The sequence below is a fragment of the Eretmochelys imbricata genome, chromosome 9 (assembly GCF_965152235.1).
Source record: "Eretmochelys imbricata isolate rEreImb1 chromosome 9, rEreImb1.hap1, whole genome shotgun sequence".
In the NCBI taxonomy this organism is placed as follows: domain Eukaryota; kingdom Metazoa; phylum Chordata; order Testudines; family Cheloniidae; genus Eretmochelys; species Eretmochelys imbricata.
The window spans coordinates 58389735-58409055 of record NC_135580.1 but is presented as its reverse complement, the minus strand read 5'-3'; the positions used below and the strand labels follow the sequence as shown (position 1 = coordinate 58409055).

Sequence of the window (19321 nt, the reverse complement as noted above, 5' to 3'; positions counted from 1 at the left end):
CTGTTACTCTGAAACCTACCAGCAGGATAGTGAGTTTGTGTGTGTGGTTTTTGGGAGGGGGGTGAGGGGGTGAGAGAACCTGGATTTGTGCAGGAAATGGCCCACCTTGATTATCATGCACATTGTGTAGAGAGTTGTCACTTTGGATGGGCTATCACCAGCAGGAGAGTGAATTTGTGTGGTGGGGTGGAGGGTGAGAAAACCTGGATTTGTGCTGGAAATGGCCCAACTTGATGATCACTTTAGATAAGCTATTACCAGCAGGACAGTGGGGTGGGAGGAGGTATTGTTTCATATTCTCTGTGTGTATATAAAGTCTGCTGCAGTTTCCACGGTATGCATCCGATGAAGTGAGCTGTAACTCACGAAAGCTCATGCTCAAATGAATTGGTTAGTCTCTAAGGTGCCACAAGTACTCCTTTTCTTAGTAAGACATTTGGTCAACTTCTTTAGAAAGGAATTTGCAAAGTTAAGTGCCCAATCAAGAAGCATTTAATGAACAATGGATGTTGGAAGGCTCCAATCCACATAAGAAGTTTTCCTGGAGACATTCAAGATACCATGTGGGCTGCCTGTAAAAAAAACTGAGTAATGCATGGACATGTGACTTGCCAAGGTGACTCCAAAACTCCATCTTGGAGCTGGACTTTGCATAGGACAGAGGAGGGGGTGTCCACCCACAAGAGAAAATCTATTTAAACCCCGGGGAGACCCCTCCATTTTGTATTGAGCTGGCTAAAGAGAGAGCCTCTCCACCCCCAAGGATATCTGAAAGAAACTGGAACAAAGGACAGTAACTGCATGGGGTTTCAATGATTGCTGGACCCAGACTAGAAGGAGACGAGTCTGTAAAAGGAAGCTTACTGGGTGAGGATTTTATCTGTATTCAGTTTTATTACTGCACTAGACTTAGACTCGTGTGCTTTATTTTATTTTGCTGGGTAATTCACTTTGTTCTGTTTGTTACTACTTGGAACCTACTTTCTCTATTTAATAAAATCACTTTTTACTTATTAGTTAACCCAGGGTATGTATTAATACCTTGGGGGCGGGGGGAGGGAAACGGCTGTGCATCTCTCTCTCTCAGAGTTATAGAGGGCAAACAGAAAAGGAGTACTTGTGGCACCTTAGAGACTAACCAATTTATTTGAGCATAAGCTTTCGTGAGCTACAGCTCACTTCATCGGATTTTTTTTAAAGCTTATACAGGGTAAAAAGGATTTATTTGGGGTTTGGACCCCATTGGGAGTTGGGCATCTGAGTGTTAAAGACAGGCACACTTCTGTAAGCTGCTCTCAGTTAAGCTTGCGTTTGTAGGACGTGGTTCAGACCTGGGTCTGTGTTTGTGGCTGGCAAGTGTGTCTGATACAGCCAGGCAGGGTTCTGGAGTCCCAAGCTGGCAAGAAAGGAAGGGGCAGAAGTAGTCTTGGCACATCAGGTGGCAGCCCCAAGGGGGTTTCTGTGATCCAACCAGTCACACCCGGTGAATGAATTCCCAGTGGAGAGGGGCTGCTACAGGGCAGAGCGGGGTCTAGCAAGAGCATTGATGGAACAGCATTAAGAAATAAAAGACTGAATGAGACATCCTAGTGAACAGCACTGCACTGAACTGCCTGCATAACCAGGCCGGGGTGCTCAAAGTAATTTCCCACACCCAGGAGACACAGAGGCTGTGTGCCTAAATAAAGGAATAGAGCCCTCCTTCTGTTGCACATCTAGGATAGGCAGATGAACTGGATCTCTGTGACCCCTGTGACCATCAGCCTGATCCATGAAGGGAAAAGGCCCTGATTTAGATTTCTGCTTCCCTTTCTCTGGGCTCAGACTGCATTCCTCACGGAGGGTAGAAGTGCCTGGCTCAGGGACTTCCCCCTTCACTGCGATGCAGGAGCCAGATTTTGGGCAAACCTTCTAGCGCACAGCCTGCGTGAGAGGAGCCAGCCTGGCACATCACATACATGCAGTCCCCAGCCAGCCAGGAAACCCCAACCGGACACTCAAACAAGAGCCTTTCTTAGCCCACACAGCACAGCCCCAGGGGAACAGCAAGTGTTTACCATGTGTGTAGTCGGAGAGCGAGAAGGGGTCTGGGGAATCCTGGCCCACCTCCTCGAGCAGCTGCCTTGGCACTGTAATAAGAAAGGAGACTGCACTGAAAGGGCAGCTCATGTAGAACCCCTGGGATGGGGGTAGCAGCCAGGGATGGAGAGGAGACATGAGGACTGCACAGGTACCTCAGGTGAGGGGTGTATGGACAGATCAGGACCAACCACCACTGCCAGAAATGTACATACAAAATATTTCCCTATGTCAAAGCAGTGGGCAAGGAGCCAGCACAGGTGCCAGCCTCAGTCTGACCGGGGGAATTCTGTGGGTCAAGGAGAGAGGGGCCAGGTTGGGTAAATAATGTCCTTGGCCTTGACCACCAAAGACATGAGTTCAGTGAGTCACGTGTCATCCTCGTCTGTAGTGGGCAGAGAGCAGACCCCGGGCTGAAATAGCAGGGGGGCCACTGGCAGGACAGAGGCACATTGGTAGAGTTGTACAAAGGTCCCAGGGGGTGCTGCAGGTCAGGAGGCTGGCATGTGGTACAGCCATGGGGGCAGAGGCAGCTTGCACAGAACCTGCCCATGCCCTGGCTGGTTGGATATTAATCTTGCTTTCATGAGCCCTTAGATCCTTACAGTTTGCTACTTACAAAGAAAGACAAAAATATTTCCTCTAATGGGGAGATTTGAGGATTCATTTTCTGTCTGTATCTGTGCACCCTGAAGCTTCCCATCTCCCCACTCCGCACCTGCATGCACATGGTTAAAGATCCATGCCCCAAGAGGAGAAGACAGAGCAACAGCTGCTCAGCATCTGCCCTGTTTCTCAGGGGCTTGGCTTTGTGGCCATTTCTATAGTTCTCAGCCTGCTGCTGACAGAATGCACAAGCATCTCTCAAGGCAGGAGACATGACACCACTCTCATCTAAACTGATCCTGCCCAGCAGCCTCAACAGTTACGCTAGTGGCTTGCTAGGCCAACGGGTGCCCTTAGTCCTCAAGACGCCCCTGCTCTCTGGGATCTGTGTTGTACATCGTAAAGCACTTGCTGGAGTCCTTCCAGCCCCTCCTCAGTGCAGTGTCAGGGTAACCTGGGACTCTTACCACATGTATAGGAGACCCTCAGCTGTTTCTTCACGCCAGGGAAGCAGGGGTCACCAAAGGTGGCCTTGTTAGCCGAGATGGTACAGTTCTCCTTCCTGTGACACTTCCGAGAGACTCTCCTCAAGGCATCAGGAGCTAAGCACTCTGGAAATATAGACCAGGTGGTCACCAGGCTGTGGCACCTGCATTCCCAGCAGCAGGCAGAAAAGCTTAGAAATTGCTTCTGGAAACCATGTAACCCAAAGCCAGACTTGGTCTGTAATATCCCATTCAAAAGCACCACGTAGGAATGTACATGAATGAGCCCATAGTGGTGACCTTGTCAGGAGCGCATGCCTCCCTGCCCACTGAGCACGGAGTTAGCTGTGAAGGAAGGGTGCATGTATTGTGTCCATGCGGCTGATTATATGCATACATCCTCAGCCCATATGGCAGTGAGCTGGCTGAGAGACTGCGTATCCCAGCGCCCAACAGTCACCTATCCCCAGCAATAGGCTGGGAACATGCATGTCTCGATGCCCACACAGCAGTGATACAGCTGTGCCCAATGTAACGTCTCTGACAGCGTAATGACTTATTAAGAACATAAGAGTGGCCACACTGGGTCAGAACAATGGTCCATCCAGTCCAGTGTCCTGTCTTCCAACAGTGGACAGTGCCATGTGCTTCAAAGGGAGTGAACTGAACAGGGTAGTTACCGAGTAATCCATTCTCTGTCCATGCCCAGCTTCTGTCAATCAGAGGCTAGGGATACCCAGAACATGGGGTTGCATCCCTGACCATCTTGGCTAATAGCCATTGATGGACCTATCCTCCAGGAACTTATCTACTTCTTTTTTTAACCCAATTACACTTTTGGCCTCCACAACATCCCCTGGTAATGAGTTCCAGATTCTTCAATGTGAAAGGGGCCCAGCCAGATTTCTAGTTCACACCTTCCCAACATACCTACATTGGGTCCAGTCCTGTTTGCAGAGTCGCACTCTGGTTTGCCCCTCATGGATCTGCCATAGCTTGCAGAGTAAATTGCTAGGATGGATTTAGCCCTGCACTGCAGCCTCAGCTTGTCATTCTCACATACGGTCTTAATGCGGTGGTTAGCTGGGAAACAACATTACACAATATTCTGTTGCAGCATTAATAGCTAGGCCTTTACCATTCCAAAAGTCAGAGAGCAAATTTTATGCGGTCCTCTCTGAAGTGGCAGCTCTGAGCTCCTCCCATTTGCCTAAAAGCATCCCTTCCCAATCAATATATAAAACACCTAACAAGAAGAAACTAAGAGACTGAGCAATTCCCTTTGCTGTCGTCTCGGCAACTGGTGAATGTACTAGCTATTTGTTAGCATTTGCTTAAACGATTTGGCAGATATTTTTCATCCTATGGGATTTTTGCAAACTGTTTGCTTTGACTATTTATCTGTGTCACCTAAATCACATGGCACAGTTTAGGCTCCTTAATGGAGATCATTGTCTTCCTGTGTGATTTCACAGCACATTGTCCAATAGGGCCTGATCTGGACTGAGGCCTTGGAATGCTACTGCAAGGCAAGAAAAAAAATTATAATCTCCTTCTCTCTCCAGGAGTAGGATGATCTGTCCAAGAGACAGGTGGGGTTAATTGACAATGGCTCGACAAAGACAATGAATCCCCTTTTTGCCTCTGGTACACTTATAGTGCTGACTGCACCAATAGTCTATGGAAAAACCAGAGAGGATGCTAAATGACACCCTCCTTTGCACTTTAAAGCCATTTGCAGAACTCACCTGGTCTGCACTTGTATGAAACTATTAGGTACTTGCGTGTCCCGGGACACGGGTCTGGCCCAAACACTGGGCTATGCACAGAGAACTGACACCAGCGCTGGTCCTGGCACTCATCCAGAAGTTTCTGTGGAGGGGCGGGGGCAGATGGGGAGACAGACATGAATTTAACATTAGAAATCCTGAGGCCACATTGGCATACCCTAGAATACCTTTATAATAAGAAAGCCAGGCAAAGTGCACGTAGTCCTGGTGACAGGGACCTGCTGCTGCTACTCCCAAGCTCTACGTTGCTAGCAAAGCATCAGACTGCAACAACTACGCAAGTGCTGCCTTCTATAGCTGACCGTTTCCTCCATAAGAACCTTTCAAACCATTTTAAAAACTGCCAAGCCAGCAATCTCCTCTTGACAAGACAGTACCCAGTGGAGCAGACTGGATGATCACAATGGCTTTGGAATCTCTTACAATGAAATATCACTTTAGTTCAATTGCTCCCACTGACTCCCCTCCTTTTTCAGGCTGTTTAATGTATTGTCCTGGTGGCTACCACATTTGAAAGAGGCTACCCTGACTTCCCTCTGTCCTCACTTCATCTCAGGACGTATAGCCACAGCTCTCTGGGAATGACACAAATCATGATGTTTACAGCCTACCCATATTTGTATCAGGAGCTCTCCTCCTTAGTTTAGCTCTTTGAACCTTTCCTCAAATTGCCTTCCACTTCTCCCCACACTCCTTCTTGGGCTTGACTATGATTTGTGCTGCTCAGGGTTGGCCATACTGCCCTGTGATGAGCAGTGTGACCACAGGCCTTTGCATAAAGCTAAACCAAAGGAGACATGCATAACACCCAACACACACAGTGGTAAGGAGTGATCCGATCCTGATTGACAAGGTCAATTCTAAGAAATCCTGCAGGCCCAGTCTGGTGTCAGGGCCATCTACTGAGCACAGAGCTCCTCTCCCCAACTCTGCTGCTCTCTGCTAAATTCTGAGCCTCTCATTGATCCAGGAAGGGCCGGCCCAATCCCATTCTGGGCCAGCCACTCTCACAGCAGGAAGAAGATGTAAAGATACAGGAAACTATTTTTAATGTACTTAACTCCAGGTGGCCTCCCTGGCTGCTTTCTTGCTGGGCCTCTCCCTCCATGGTGGGTCTATTCTCCCGCTGATCCTTATCTAAGGATGTTCTTCCTCTTCACGCCACCACCTGACAGTATGGCTTTGGCCAAGGGGTAGGAGCAGATAGTTGCAACTCCTAGCTGTAAAGTGGGCTAGATCTGCTATCACCCCTAGATCTCTTTTAGGATTACTGCTTAGGACTCTTTTAGGACTGCAATGGATACCCACATGGCCCCACAGTACGCCAACATTTTTATGGCTGACTTAGAACACTTCCTCAGCTCTCATCCCCTTACACCCCTACTGTACTTGCTCCACATTGATGACATCTTCATCATCTGGACCCATGGGAAGGAGACCCTTGAGGAATTCCACCAAGATTTCAACAATTTCCACCTCACCATCAACCTCAGCCTGGACCAGTCCACACAAGAGGTCCGCTTCCTAGACACTACAGTGCTAATAAGCGATGGTCATATAAACACCACCCTATACCGGAAACCTACTGACCGCTATACTTACCTACATGCATCCAGTTTCATCCAGACCACATCACACGATCCACTGTCTACAGTCAAGCTCTACGATACAACCGCATTTGCTCCAATCCCTCAGACAGAGACAAACACCTACAGGATCTCTATCAAGCATTCTTAAAACTACAATACCCACCTGCTGAAGTGAAGAAACAGATTGACAGAGCCAGAAGGGTACCCAGAAGTCACCTACTACAAGACAGGCCCAACAAAGAAAGTAACAGAATGCCACCAGCCGTTACCTACAGCCCCCAACTAAAACCTCTCCAGTGCATCATCAAGGATCTACAACCTATCCTGAAGGACGATCCCACACTCTCATAGACCCTGGGGGACAGGCCAGTCCTCGCTTACACACAGCCCCCCAACCTGAAGCAAATACTCGCCAGCAACTACAAACCACACAACAAAAACACCAACCCAGGAACCAAACCCTGGTGCCAACTCTATCCACATATTTATTCAAGGTACACCATCATAGGATCTAACCACATCAGCCAGACCATCAGAGGCTCGTTCACCTGCACATCTACCAATGTGATATATGCCATCATGTGCCAGCAATGCCCCTCTGCCATGTACATTGGCCAAACCGGACAGTCTCTACGCAAAAGAATAAATGGACACAAATCAGACATCAAGAATTATAACATTCAAAAACCAGTCGGAGAACACTTCAGCCTCCCTGGACACTCAATTACAGTCCTAAAAGTGGCAATTCTTCAACAAAAAAAAACACTTCAAAAACAGACTCCAACCTGAAACTGCAGAATTGGAATTAATTTGCAAACTGGACACCATCAGATTAGGCCTGAGTAAAGACTGGGAATGGTTGGATCATTACAAAACCTAAACCTAATTTCCCCAATACTAATTTCTCCCTACTGTTACTCACACCTTCTTGTCAACTGTCTGAAATGGTTTCAGAGTAGCAGCCATGTTAGTATGTATCTGCAAAAGAACAGGAGTACTTGTGGCACCTTAGAGACTAACAAGTTTATTAGAGCACAAGGTTTTGTGGGCGACAGCCCACTTCATCGGATGCATAGAATGGAACATATAGTAAGAAGATACATATATATATATACATACAGAGAAAGTGGAAGTTGCCATACAAACTGTAAGAGGCTAATTAATTAAGATGAGCTATTATCAGCAGGAGAAAAAAAACTTTTGTAGTGATAATGAAGATGGGCCATTTAGACAGTCAACAAGAAGGTGTGAGGATACTTAACATAGGGAAATAGATTGAATATGTGTAATGACCCAGCCACTCCCAGTCTCTATTCAAACCCAAGTTAATGGTATCTAGTTTGCATATTAATTCAAGCTCAGCAGTTTCTCGTTGGAGTCTGTTTTTGAAGCTTTTTGGTTGCAAAATTGCCACCCTTAAATCTTTTACTGAGTGGCCAGAGAGGTTGAAGTGTTCTCCTACCGGTTTTCGAATGTCATGATTCCTGATGTCAGATATGTGTCTATTTATTCTTTTGCGTAGAGACTGTCTGGTTTGGCCAATGTGCATGGCAGAGGGGCATTGCTTGCACATGATGGCATATATCACATTGGTACATGTGCAGGTGAACAAGCCCCTGATGGCGTGGCTAATGTGATTAGGTCCTATGATGGTGTCACTTGAATAAATATGTGGACAGAGTTGGCATCAGGCTTTGTTGCAAGGATAGGTTCCTGGGTTAGTGTTTTTGTTGTGTGGTGTGTGGTTGCTGGAGAGTATTTGCTTCAGGTTGGGGGGCTGTCTATACATGAGGACTGGTCTGTCTCCCAAGATCTGTGAGAGTGAGGGATCATAGAATCATAGAATATCAGGGTTGAAGGGACCTCAGGAGGTCATCTAGTCCAACCCCCTGCTCAAAGCAGGACCAATCCCCAACTAAATCATCCCAACCAGGGCTTTGTCAAGCCTGACCTTAAAAACTTCTAAGGAAGGAGATTCCACCACCTCCCTAGGTAACGCATTCCAGTGTTTCACCACCCTCCTAGTGAAAAAGTTTTTCCTAATATCCAACCTAAACCTCCCCCACTGCAACTTGAGACCATTACTCCTTGTTCTGTCATCAGCAATCACTGAGAACAGTCTAGATCCATCCTCTTTGGAACCCCCTTTCAGGTAGTTGAAAGCAGCTACCAAATTGCCCCTCATTCTTCTCTTCTGCAGACTAAACAATCCCAGTTCCCTCAGCCTCTCCTCATAAGGCATGTGTTCCAGTCCCCTAATCATTTTTGTTGCCCTCTGCTGGACTCTTTTCAATTTTTCCACATCCTTCTTGTAGTGTGGGGCCCAAAACTGGACACAGTACTCCAGATGAGGCCTCACCAATGTCGAATAGAGGGGAATGATCACGTCCCTCTATCTGCTGACAATGCCCCTACATATACATCCCAAAATGCCATTGGCCTTCTTGGCAACAAGGGCACACTGTTGGCTCATATCCAGCTTCTCGTCCACTGTAACCCCTAGGTCTTTTTCTGCAGAACTGCTGCCGAGCCATTCGGTCCCTAGTCTGTAGCGGTGCATGGAATTCTTCCGTCCTAAGTGCAGGACTCTGCACTTGTCCTTGTTGAACCTCATCAGATCTCTTTTGGCCCAATCCTCCAATTTGTCTAGGGCCCTCTGTATCCTAGCCCTACCCTCCAGCATATCTACCTCTCCTCCCATTTAGTGTCATCTGCAAACTTGCTGAGGGTGCAATCCACACCATCCTCCAGATCATTTATGAAGATATTGAACAAAACCGGCCCCACGACTGACCCTTGGGGTACTCCACTTGATACCGGCTGCCAACTAGACATGGAGCCATTGATCACTACCCGTTGAGCCCGACAATCTAGCCAGCTTTCTATACACCTTATAGTCCATTCATCCAGCCCATACTTCTTTAACTTGCTGGCAAGAATACTGTGGGAGACCGTGTCAAAAGCTTTGCTAAAGTCAAGGAACAACACATCCACCGCTTCCCCCTCATCCACAGAGCCAGTTATCTCGTCATAGAAGACAATTAGATTAGTCAGGCATGACTTGCCCTTCGTGAATCCATGCTGACTGTTCCTGATCACTTTCCTCTCCTCTAAGTGCTTCAGATTTGATTCCTTGAGGACCTGCTCCATGATTTTTCCAGGGACTGAGGTGAGGCTGACTGGCCTGTAGTTCCTAGGATCCTCCTTCTTCCCTTTTTCAAAGATGGGCACTACATTAGCCTTTTTCCAGTCGTCCGGCACTTCCCCCGATCGCCATGAGTTTTCAAAGATAATGGCCAATGGCTCTGCAATTACATCTGTCAGCTCCTTTAGCACTCTCGGATGCAGCTCATCCGGCCCCATAGACTTGTGCTCGTCCAGCTTTTCTAAATAGTCCCAAACCACTTCTTTCTCCACAGAGGGCTGGTCACCTCCTCCCCATGCTGTGCTGCCCAGTGCAGTAGTCTTGGAGCTGACCTTGTTCGTGAAGACAGAGGCAAAAAAAGCATTGAGTACATTAGCTTTTTCCACATCCTCTGTCACTAGGATGCCTCCCTCATTCAGTAAGGGGCCCACACTTTCCTTGACTTTCTTCTTGTTGCTAACATACCTGAAGAAACCCTTCTTGTTACTCTTAACATCTCTTGCTAGCTGCAACTCCAGGTGTGATCTGGCCTTCCTGATTTCACTCCTGCATCCCCGAGCAATATTTTTATACTCTTCCCTGGTCATTTGTCCAATCTTCCACTTCTTGTAAGCTTCTTTTTTGTATTTAAGAGCAGCAAGGATTTCACTGTTAAGCCAAGCTGGTCGCCTGCCATATTTACTATTCTTTCTACACATCAGGATGGTTTGTCCCTGTAACCTCAATAAGGATTCTTTAAAATACAGCCAACTCTCCTGGACTCCTTTCCCCCTCATGTTATTCTCCCAGGGGATCCTGCCCATCAGTTCCCTGAGGGAGTCAAAGTCTGCTTTTCTGAAGTCCAGGGTCCGTACTCTGCTGCTCTCCTTTCTTCCCTGTGTCAGGATCCTGAACTCGACCATTTCATGGTCGCTGCCTCCTAGGTTCCCATCCACTTTAGCTTCCCCTACTAATTCTTCCCGGTTTGTGAGCAGCAGGTCAAGAAGAGCTCTGCCCCTAGTTGGTTCCTCCAGCGCTTGCACCAGGAAATTGTCCCCTACCCTTTTGAAAAACTTCCTGGATTGTCTGTGCACCGCTGTATTGCTCTGCCAGCAGATATCAGGGTGATTGAAGTCTCCCTTGAAAACCAGGGCCTGTGATCTAGTAACTTCCGTGAGTTGCCAGAAGAAAGCCTAGTCCACCTCATCCCCCTGATCCGGTGGTCTACAGCAGATTCCCACCACGACATCACCCTTGTTGCTCACACTTCTAAACTTAATCCAGAGACACTCAGGTTTTTCTGAGTAACAGCCGTGTTAGTCTGTATTCGCAAAAAGAAAAGGAGTACTTGTGGCACCTTAGAGACTAACCAATTTATTTGAGCATAAGCTTTTGTGAGCTACAGCTCACTTCATCGGATGCATACCAAGAAGGCCAATGGCATTTTGGGATGTATAAGTAGGGGCATAGCGAGCAGATCGAGGGACGTGATCATCCCCCTCTATTCGACATTGGTGAGGCCTCATCTGGAGTACTGTGTCCAGTTTTGGGCCCCACACTACAAGAAGGATGTGGATAAATTGGAGAGAGTCCAGCGAAGGGCAACAAAAATGATTAGGGGTCTAGAACACATGACTTATGAGGAGAGGCTGAGGGAGCTGGGATTGTTTAGCCTGCAGAAGAGAAGAATGAGGGGGGATTTGATAGCTGCTTTCAACTACCTGAAAGGGGGTTCCAAAGAGGATGGCTCTAGACTGTTCTCAATGGTAGCAGATGACAGAACGAGGAGTAATGGTCTCAAGTTGCAGTGGGGGAGGTTTAGATTGGATATTAGGAAAAACTTTTTCACTAAGAGGGTGGTGAAACACTGGAATGCGTTGCCTAGGGAGGTGGTCGAATCTCCTTCCTTGGAAGTTTTTAAGGTCAGGCTTGACAAAGCCCTGGCTGGGATGATTTAACTGGGAATTGGTCCTGCTTCGAGCAGGGGGTTGGACTAGATGACCTTCAGGGGTCCCTTCCAACCCTGATATTCTATGATTCTATGATTCTAAGTGAGCTGTAGCTCACGAAAGCTTATGCTCAAATAAATTGGTTAGTTTCTAAGGTGCCACAAGTACTCCTTTTCAGGTTTTTCTGCAGTTTCATACTTGAGCTCTGAGCAGTCATACTGCTCCCTTACATACAGTGCAACTCCCCCACCTTTTCTGCCCTGCCTGTCATTCCTGAACAGTTTATATCCATCCATGACAGTACTCCAGTCATGTGAGTTATCCCACCAAGTCTCTGTTATTCCAATCACATCATAATTCCTTGACTGTGCCAGGACTTCCAGTTCTCCCTGCTTGTTTCCCAGGCTTCGTGCATTTGTGTATAGGCACTTGAGATAACTCGCTGATTGTCCCTCTTTCTCAGAATGAGGCAGGACCCCTGCCCTCTCGCGCGCTCCTGCTTGTGCTTCCTCCCGGTATCCCACGTGTCCCCACTTACCTCAGGGCTTTGGTCTCCTTCCCCCGGTGAACCTAGTTTAGAGCCCTCCTCACTAGGTTAGCCAGCCTGCTTGCGAAGATGCTCTTCCCTCTCTTCGTTAGGTGGAGCCCGTCTCTGCCCAGCACTCCTCCTTCTTGGAACACCATCCCATGGTCAAAGAATCCAAAGCCTTCTCTCCGACACCACCTAGGAGCCATTCGTTGACTTCCACGATTCAACGGTGTCTATCCAGGCCTTTTCCTTCCCCGGGGAGGATTGACAAGAACACCACTTGCACCTTAAACTCCTTTATCCTTCTTCCCAGAGTCACGTAGTCTGCAGTGATCCGCTCAAAGTCATTCTTGGCAGTATCATTGGTGCCCACCTGGAGAACCAGGAAGGGGTAGCGATCTGAGGGCTTGATGAGTCTCGGCAGTCTCTCTGTCACATTGTGAATCCTAGCTCCTGGAAAGCAGCAGACTTCTTGGTTTTCCTGGTCGGGGTGACAGATAGATGACTCAGTCCCCCTGAGGAGAGAGTCCCCGACCACCACCACCCGCCTCCTTCTCTTGGGAGCGGTGGTCGTGGAACCCCCAACCCTAGGACAGTGCATCTCATGCCTTCCAATCGGCGGAGTCTCCTTCTGTTCCCTTCCCTCAGATGTATCATCTAGTCCACTCTCCACATTAGTACCTGTCGAGAGAACATGAAAACGGTTACTTACCTGTATCTGCGTTGCTGGTACATGGACACTCCCCTTTCTTCTTCTGGAGGTCACATGCTACCCATTTTTCAGGATAGGTTGTAAATTTTTGATGATGTGCTGGAGAGGTTTTAGTTGGCGGCTGAAGGTGACAGCTAGTGGCGTTCTGTTATTTTCTTTGTTGAGCCTGTCCTGTAGTAGGTAACTTCTGGGTACTCTTCTGGCTCTGTCAATCTGTTTTTTCACTTCAGCAGGTGGGTATTGTAGTTTTAAGAATGCTTGATAGAGATCTTGTAGGTGTTTGTCTCTGCCTGAGGGATTGGAGCAAATATGTTTGTAATTTACAGCTTGGCTGTAGACAATGGATCTTGTGGTGTGTCCTGGATGGAAGCTGGAGGCATGTACGTAAGTATAGTGGTCAGTAGGTTTCCGGTATAGGGTGGTGTTTATGTGACCATTGGTTATTAGCACAGTAGTGTCTAGGAAATGGACCGCTTGTGTGGACTGGTCTAGGCTGAGGTTGATGGTGGGATGGAAATTGTTGAAACCATGGTGGAATTCCTCAAGGGCTTCTTTTCCATGGGTCCAGGGCCACTCTCATTACCACTTCAAAAATTATTTTTCCTCGCTTGGTATCCTGCTGTTAATTGATTTGTCTCATTAGACTGACCTCACACTTGGTAAGGCAACTCACATCTTTTTATGTATTTTCACATGCTCCTGTATTTTCCACTCTATGCATCTGATGAAGTGGGTTCTAGACCACGAAAGCTTATGCACAAATAAATTTGTTAGTCTCTAAGGTGCCAGAAGGACTCCTCGTTGTTTTTGCTTTCCAGACTTCACCCTCCCATTGAATATCTGCCCTTCAGATTATTTTTCCACAGAGATACTGGCCTGGATTATTCCAAATTTAATTTAATCTGGTTATTTTCTGCCAATATATTAAAACCATTTCACAAGGCCTCATCTGGAATACTGCATACTCTTCTAGTCACCCCCATTCAGGAAAGATGCATTCAAACTGGAATCGGCGCTGAGAAGGGCTACAAGGATGATCAGGGGAAGGGAGGTCCAATTTCATGCAAGGAGGCTGGAAGAGCCGTGCTAAGCCAACATAGGTTTAGTGGGGAGCTGGTTGTGCTCTATAAATACATCAGGAGCAAACACCAGGGATGGAGGAGAGCTATAGAAGCTAAAGGACAATGGTCGTCCAAGGACAAATGAAGATAAACTAGCCATGAATAAATCTAGGTTGGAAATTGGAAGAAGGCTTCTAATCATCAGAGGGAGGGGTCTAGAACAGCCTCCCAACAGGAGCAGTGGGAGCAGCAACCGAACAGGGATTAAGAGGGATCTTGATAAATTTATGACCGGACTATATGGTGGGGGTTACCGGCAACAGCAGGAGACAGGGTGTGGTGACCCAGGAGCTCCCTTCCAGTCCTGCTTCATTGATCCAGTTCCTCTGTACAATTTCTCTGCCCTCACATACACAGCTCGTCTCAAGTTAAAACCATCTGCCGGTTCCATTAACCATGGTGTTTATTCCAACTTCTAGGCCAGTTTTCTCAACAGTTTTCAGGTTGGCGGTGCCTTCTTCAAAGTCAAACATTTTTACTATACCATAAATACTATTTACGATAAAAGTAAGAATAAAAAATGATAGCAATGTTATGCCTATAGAATTGATTGGTGTGTGTTTCGAGAGGTGGACACAGAATAGTTGACCTTGAAGTGCGCTGGGAGTGGGGGAGTGAGATTATCTTTGCTTGAGACTGTAATAAAATTTCCAATGCTTCTTGACTCCTGCAATTGCCTATTGTGACCTCCCTGGGAGTTGCAACCCACCAGATGTGAAACTCTGCCTTAGATCATTAAGGAAGACAGCTGTAGCCTTCATAGTTCTATATACTGTGCAGTTTGGCATTACCAAAAATGTGACATTTTTTCAGTCAACATAAGAGTGTTTTCATCCCAGACCATTTTGAATTGGATTTTCAATTCAAATTTCATGCAACCATATCAAATCCTTTGCTAAGATCCAAATCCATGGAATCTACTGCATTCCCTTTTCCCACTAATTTTGCAATTCTAGCCAAAATCAAAAATAGCAAATTGATTAGACAAACCTACTCTTTAGAAAACCAACTTGGTTATTGGTCCTGGTTCTGCTACTCTCTAGGTATCTGGTGATTTGCTCTTTTGGTATTTTACTAGGGAAAGAAAGAACCAATTTTAATTTTACAAATTGTTCTGACATTTGTTTTACAGTTAACACGTGGCTGCATGTGATTCTTGCCCTGTGAACCTACAGGTGTGTTGTGCTGAGCAAAATACACCATGTAGCTGCAGCAAATAGAGTTAAAAATCCTCATTTCCTATACATTGTGCAGACAGCTTGTCTGTGCAAAAGGATCTTCATATATTACGCAACTTCCCTGCACCCCTTCCATTTGGTTATACCTATTTGCTATGTCTGCTTTACGCATAAATTGATTTCAAGCTCTTTGATGTATGGATTATGTCTTCTCTAAGTTTGTACAGTGCCTAGTTCAGTCGGATCACAATCTACATGGAGCTTCTAGTGGTGTTTCCACGGACAGCTCACAGGGTTTTTCCTTTTGTTCCAGTGACAGAGCTGCCACTTTGTATAACAAGATGGCTAGTTCAAGTCCCACCCAAGGATAGATTTCTTCAAACAATTCAAGTGCCTCATATTGCAAAAGACGGAGAATTTGGAAAACAGGGCCACAGTGTTGCTGGACCTTGTATCTGTATATTAATCTCCTTAGCTTCCCAGGGAAAGGCATTCAGATGTACTGAACACTGTTGGGAACTTAGCTCATCAGCAGAGAGACCAAAGGGATCCTACCTAGGCTAAGAAGAGATCCTGCACCATTCCAAAGTATTGTGGCTTTCTCACACCTTGGCTCAGGGCTCTCCCGACCTGTTTCTTTTACTGCAGCCACTAGGCATTAGCAAATTCCTATTTAAAAGCCTGATGAGGCCTTGCCCACAGTTTAACGACTGCCAGCTTATTCTTTCTGTCTTGCATTAAAATGCTGCATGCGCAGCTCCAGAATCAGGACTGCACAGCTGCTTTTCACTAGTGGAAAGAAAAGGAGGACTTATGGCACCTTAGAGACTAACCAATTTATTTGAGCATGAGCTTTTGTGAGCTACAGCTCACTTCATCGGATGCATACTGTGGAAATTGCAGAAGACATTATATACACAGAGACCATGAAACAATACCTCCTCCCACCCCACTCTCCTGCTGGTAATAGCTTATCTAAAGTGATCATCAAGTTGGGCCATTTCCAGCACAAATCCAGGTTTTCTCACCCTCCGCCCCCCCCTCACACAAACTCACTCTCCTGCTGGTAATAGCTCATCCAAAGCGACCACTCTCCCTACAATGTGCATGATAATCAAGGTGGGCCATTTCCAGCACAAATCCAGGTTTTCTCCCCCCCCCCCCGCCACTGTATTTGTGCTGGAAATGGTCCACCTTGATTATCATGCACATTGTAGGGAGAAAAGGAGTACTTGTGGCACCTTAGAGACTAACCAATTTATTTGAGCATGAGCTTTCGTGAGCTACAGCTCACTTCATCAGATACATACCGTGGAAACTGCAGCAGACTTTATATATACACAGAGAATATTGAAACAATACCTCCTCCCACCCCACTGTCCTGCTGGTAATAGCTTATCTAAAGTAATCGTCAGGTTAGGCCATTTCCAGCACAAATCCAGGTTTTCTCACCCTCCACCCCCACACACAAATTCACTCTCCTGCTGGTGATAGCCCATCCAAAGTGACAACTCTTTACACAATGTGCATGATAATGAAGTTAGGCCATTTCCTGCACAAATCCAGGTTCTCTCACTCCCTCACCCCCCTCCAAAAACCTACCCCCATACACACACAGACTCACTCTCCTGCTGGTAATAGCTCGTCCAAACTGACCACTCTCCAAGTTTAAATCCAAGTTAAACCAGAACATCTGGGGGGGGGGAAGGAAAAAACAAGAGGAAATAGGCTACCTTGCATAATGACTTAGCCACTCCCAGTCTCTATTTAAGCCTAAATTAATAGTATCCAATTTGCAAATGAATTCCAATTCAGCAGTTTCTCGCTGGAGTCTGGATTTGAAGTTTTTTTGTTTTAAGATAGCGACCTTCATGTCTGTGATTGCGTGACCAGAGAGATTGAAGTGTTCTCCGACTGGTTTATGAATGTTATAATTCTTGACATCTGATTTGTGTCCATTTATTCTTTTACGTAGAGACTGTCCAGTTTGACCAATGTACATGGCAGAGGGGCATTGCTGGCACATGATGGCATAATGTGCCATTATGCCATCATGTGCCAGCAATGCCCCTCTGCCATGTACATTGGTCAAACTGGACAGTCTCTACGTAAAAGAATAAATGGACACAAATCAGATGTCAAGAATTATAACATTCATAAACCAGTCGGAGAACACTTCAATCTCTCTGGTCACGCAATCACAGACATGAAGGTCGCTATCTTAAAACAAAAAAACTTCAAATCCAGACTCCAGCGAGAAACTGCTGAATTGGAATTCATTTGCAAATTGGATACTATTAATTTAGGCTTAAATAGAGACTGGGAGTGGCTAAGTCATTATGCAAGGTAGCCTATTTCCTCTTGTTTTTTCCTTCCCCCCCCCCAGATGTTCTGGTTTAACTTGGATTTAAACTTGGAGAGTGGTCAGTTTGGACGAGCTATTACCAGCAGGAGAGTGAGTCTGTGTGTGTATGGGGGTAGGTTTTTGGAGGGGGGTGAGGGAGTGAGAGAACCTGGATTTGTGCAGGAAATGGCCTAACTTCATTATCATGCACATTGTGTAAAGAGTTGTCACTTTGGATGGGCTATCACCAGCAGGAGAGTGAATTTGTGTGTGGGGGTGGAGGGTGAGAAAACCTGGATTTGTGCTGGAAATGGCCTAACCTGACGATTACTTTAGATAAGCTATTACCAGCAGGACAGTGGGGTGGGAGGAGGTATTGTTTCAATATTCTCTGTGTATATATAAAGTCTGCTGCAGTTTCCACGGTATGTATCTGATGAAGTGAGCTGTAGCTCACGAAAGCTCATGCTCAAATAAATTGGTTAGTCTCTAAGGTGCCACAAGTACTCCTTTTCTTTTTGCGAATACAGACTAACACGGCTGTTACTCTGAAACCTGTCATTGTAGGGAGAGTGGTCACTTTGGATGAGCTATTACCAGCAGGAGAGTGAGTTTGTGTGTGTGGTTTTTGGAGGGGGGGGGGGGGGGTTGAGAAAACCTGGATTTGTGCTGGAAATGGCCCACCTTGATTATCATACACATTTTAAAGAGAGTGGTCACTTTGGATGGGCTATTACCAGCAGGAGAGTGAGTTTGTGTGTGTGGGGGGGGGGGGGCGGAGGGTGAGAAAACCTGGATTTCTGCTGGAAATGGCCCAACTTGATGATCACTTTAGATAAGCTATTACCAGCAGGAGAGTGGGGTGGGAGGAGGTATTGTTTCATGGTCTCTGTGTATATAATGTCTTCTGCAGTTTCCACAGTATGCATCCGATGAAGTGAGCTGTAGCTCACGGAAGCTCATGCTCAAATAAATTGGTTAGTCTCTAAGGTGCCACAAGTACTCCTTTTCTTTTTGCGAATACAGACTAACACGGCTGTTACTCTGAAACCTTTCACTAGTGTGTAAGTGATATACTCTCAACAGCACCGATTATTACGGGCACTGGCCTCTAGATGGCACTTCCTCCCTTCACAGACACAGATCAATAAGCAAACACAATTACTGGCTGCAACTCAGTTGCTCCCTAAACAGAGTAGAATTTGGTCTTACAGAGAAATCCTTAAGTTAGATGCTGGCAGCACAAACACTGCAGCCAGAGACTATAACACAACAGCTTTTTAGCTCAATAGCAGCAGCTCCAGAAAGCTATGGCTTGTAGCACTTGGTTTTATGCTGAAAGAAGGAACACTGACCAAGACACCAAGGTTAAGAGAAGAGTGCCCTGGGCTCTCTAACTCCCACATACACGGCCGTTTGGAGATGGGTAGAAGGGACCAGTGGATGATGCCTTGACAGTGCAACACCCGCATAGAAATGCCCCACAGTCACAGCACTGGGTCGAAGCTCCAGACCTAAACTCATGGGACATGTAGGATTTGAGCCCGTGACTTTCTGGCCCAGAGCTGAGCAGGTTAGGATCAGGTATTTTAAAGGACCAGTGCTCCAATGGGGCTAAAAACAGCCATGAACGTACCTAGAAAATAAATTCAGAGGTGGCTGTTGAGGAGTTCTGTGCGGATTGTTTCCAGCGAAGGATGGAGTTGGTTGCAGCATGCAGGCATTAGTCATCCTGCGTGATCTCAGTGATGGGCTGGAGCAGGCGCTCAAAAGCCCCTTCTTAAAATACAAAAACCAGTTTGAAAAGAAGTTTGG

The 19321-nt window shown here is 46.5% G+C and overlaps 1 protein-coding gene across 1 annotated transcript in view; it reads right to left on the bottom strand.

The window, feature by feature from the left end:
* LOC144270615 (protein eva-1 homolog C-like) overlaps window positions 1-19321 on the bottom strand; it is a 52410-nt gene that overhangs the window by 9948 nt on the left and 23141 nt on the right. The window contains exons 3-6 of the mRNA XM_077827213.1: window positions 4919-5042; window positions 4101-4253; window positions 3153-3296; window positions 2058-2129 (exon numbers count right to left, since the gene is read on the bottom strand). Coding sequence (XP_077683339.1) covers window positions 2058-2129; window positions 3153-3296; window positions 4101-4253; window positions 4919-5042 — 493 coding nt within the window. The remainder of the gene's footprint in view (window positions 1-2057; window positions 2130-3152; window positions 3297-4100; window positions 4254-4918; window positions 5043-19321) is intronic.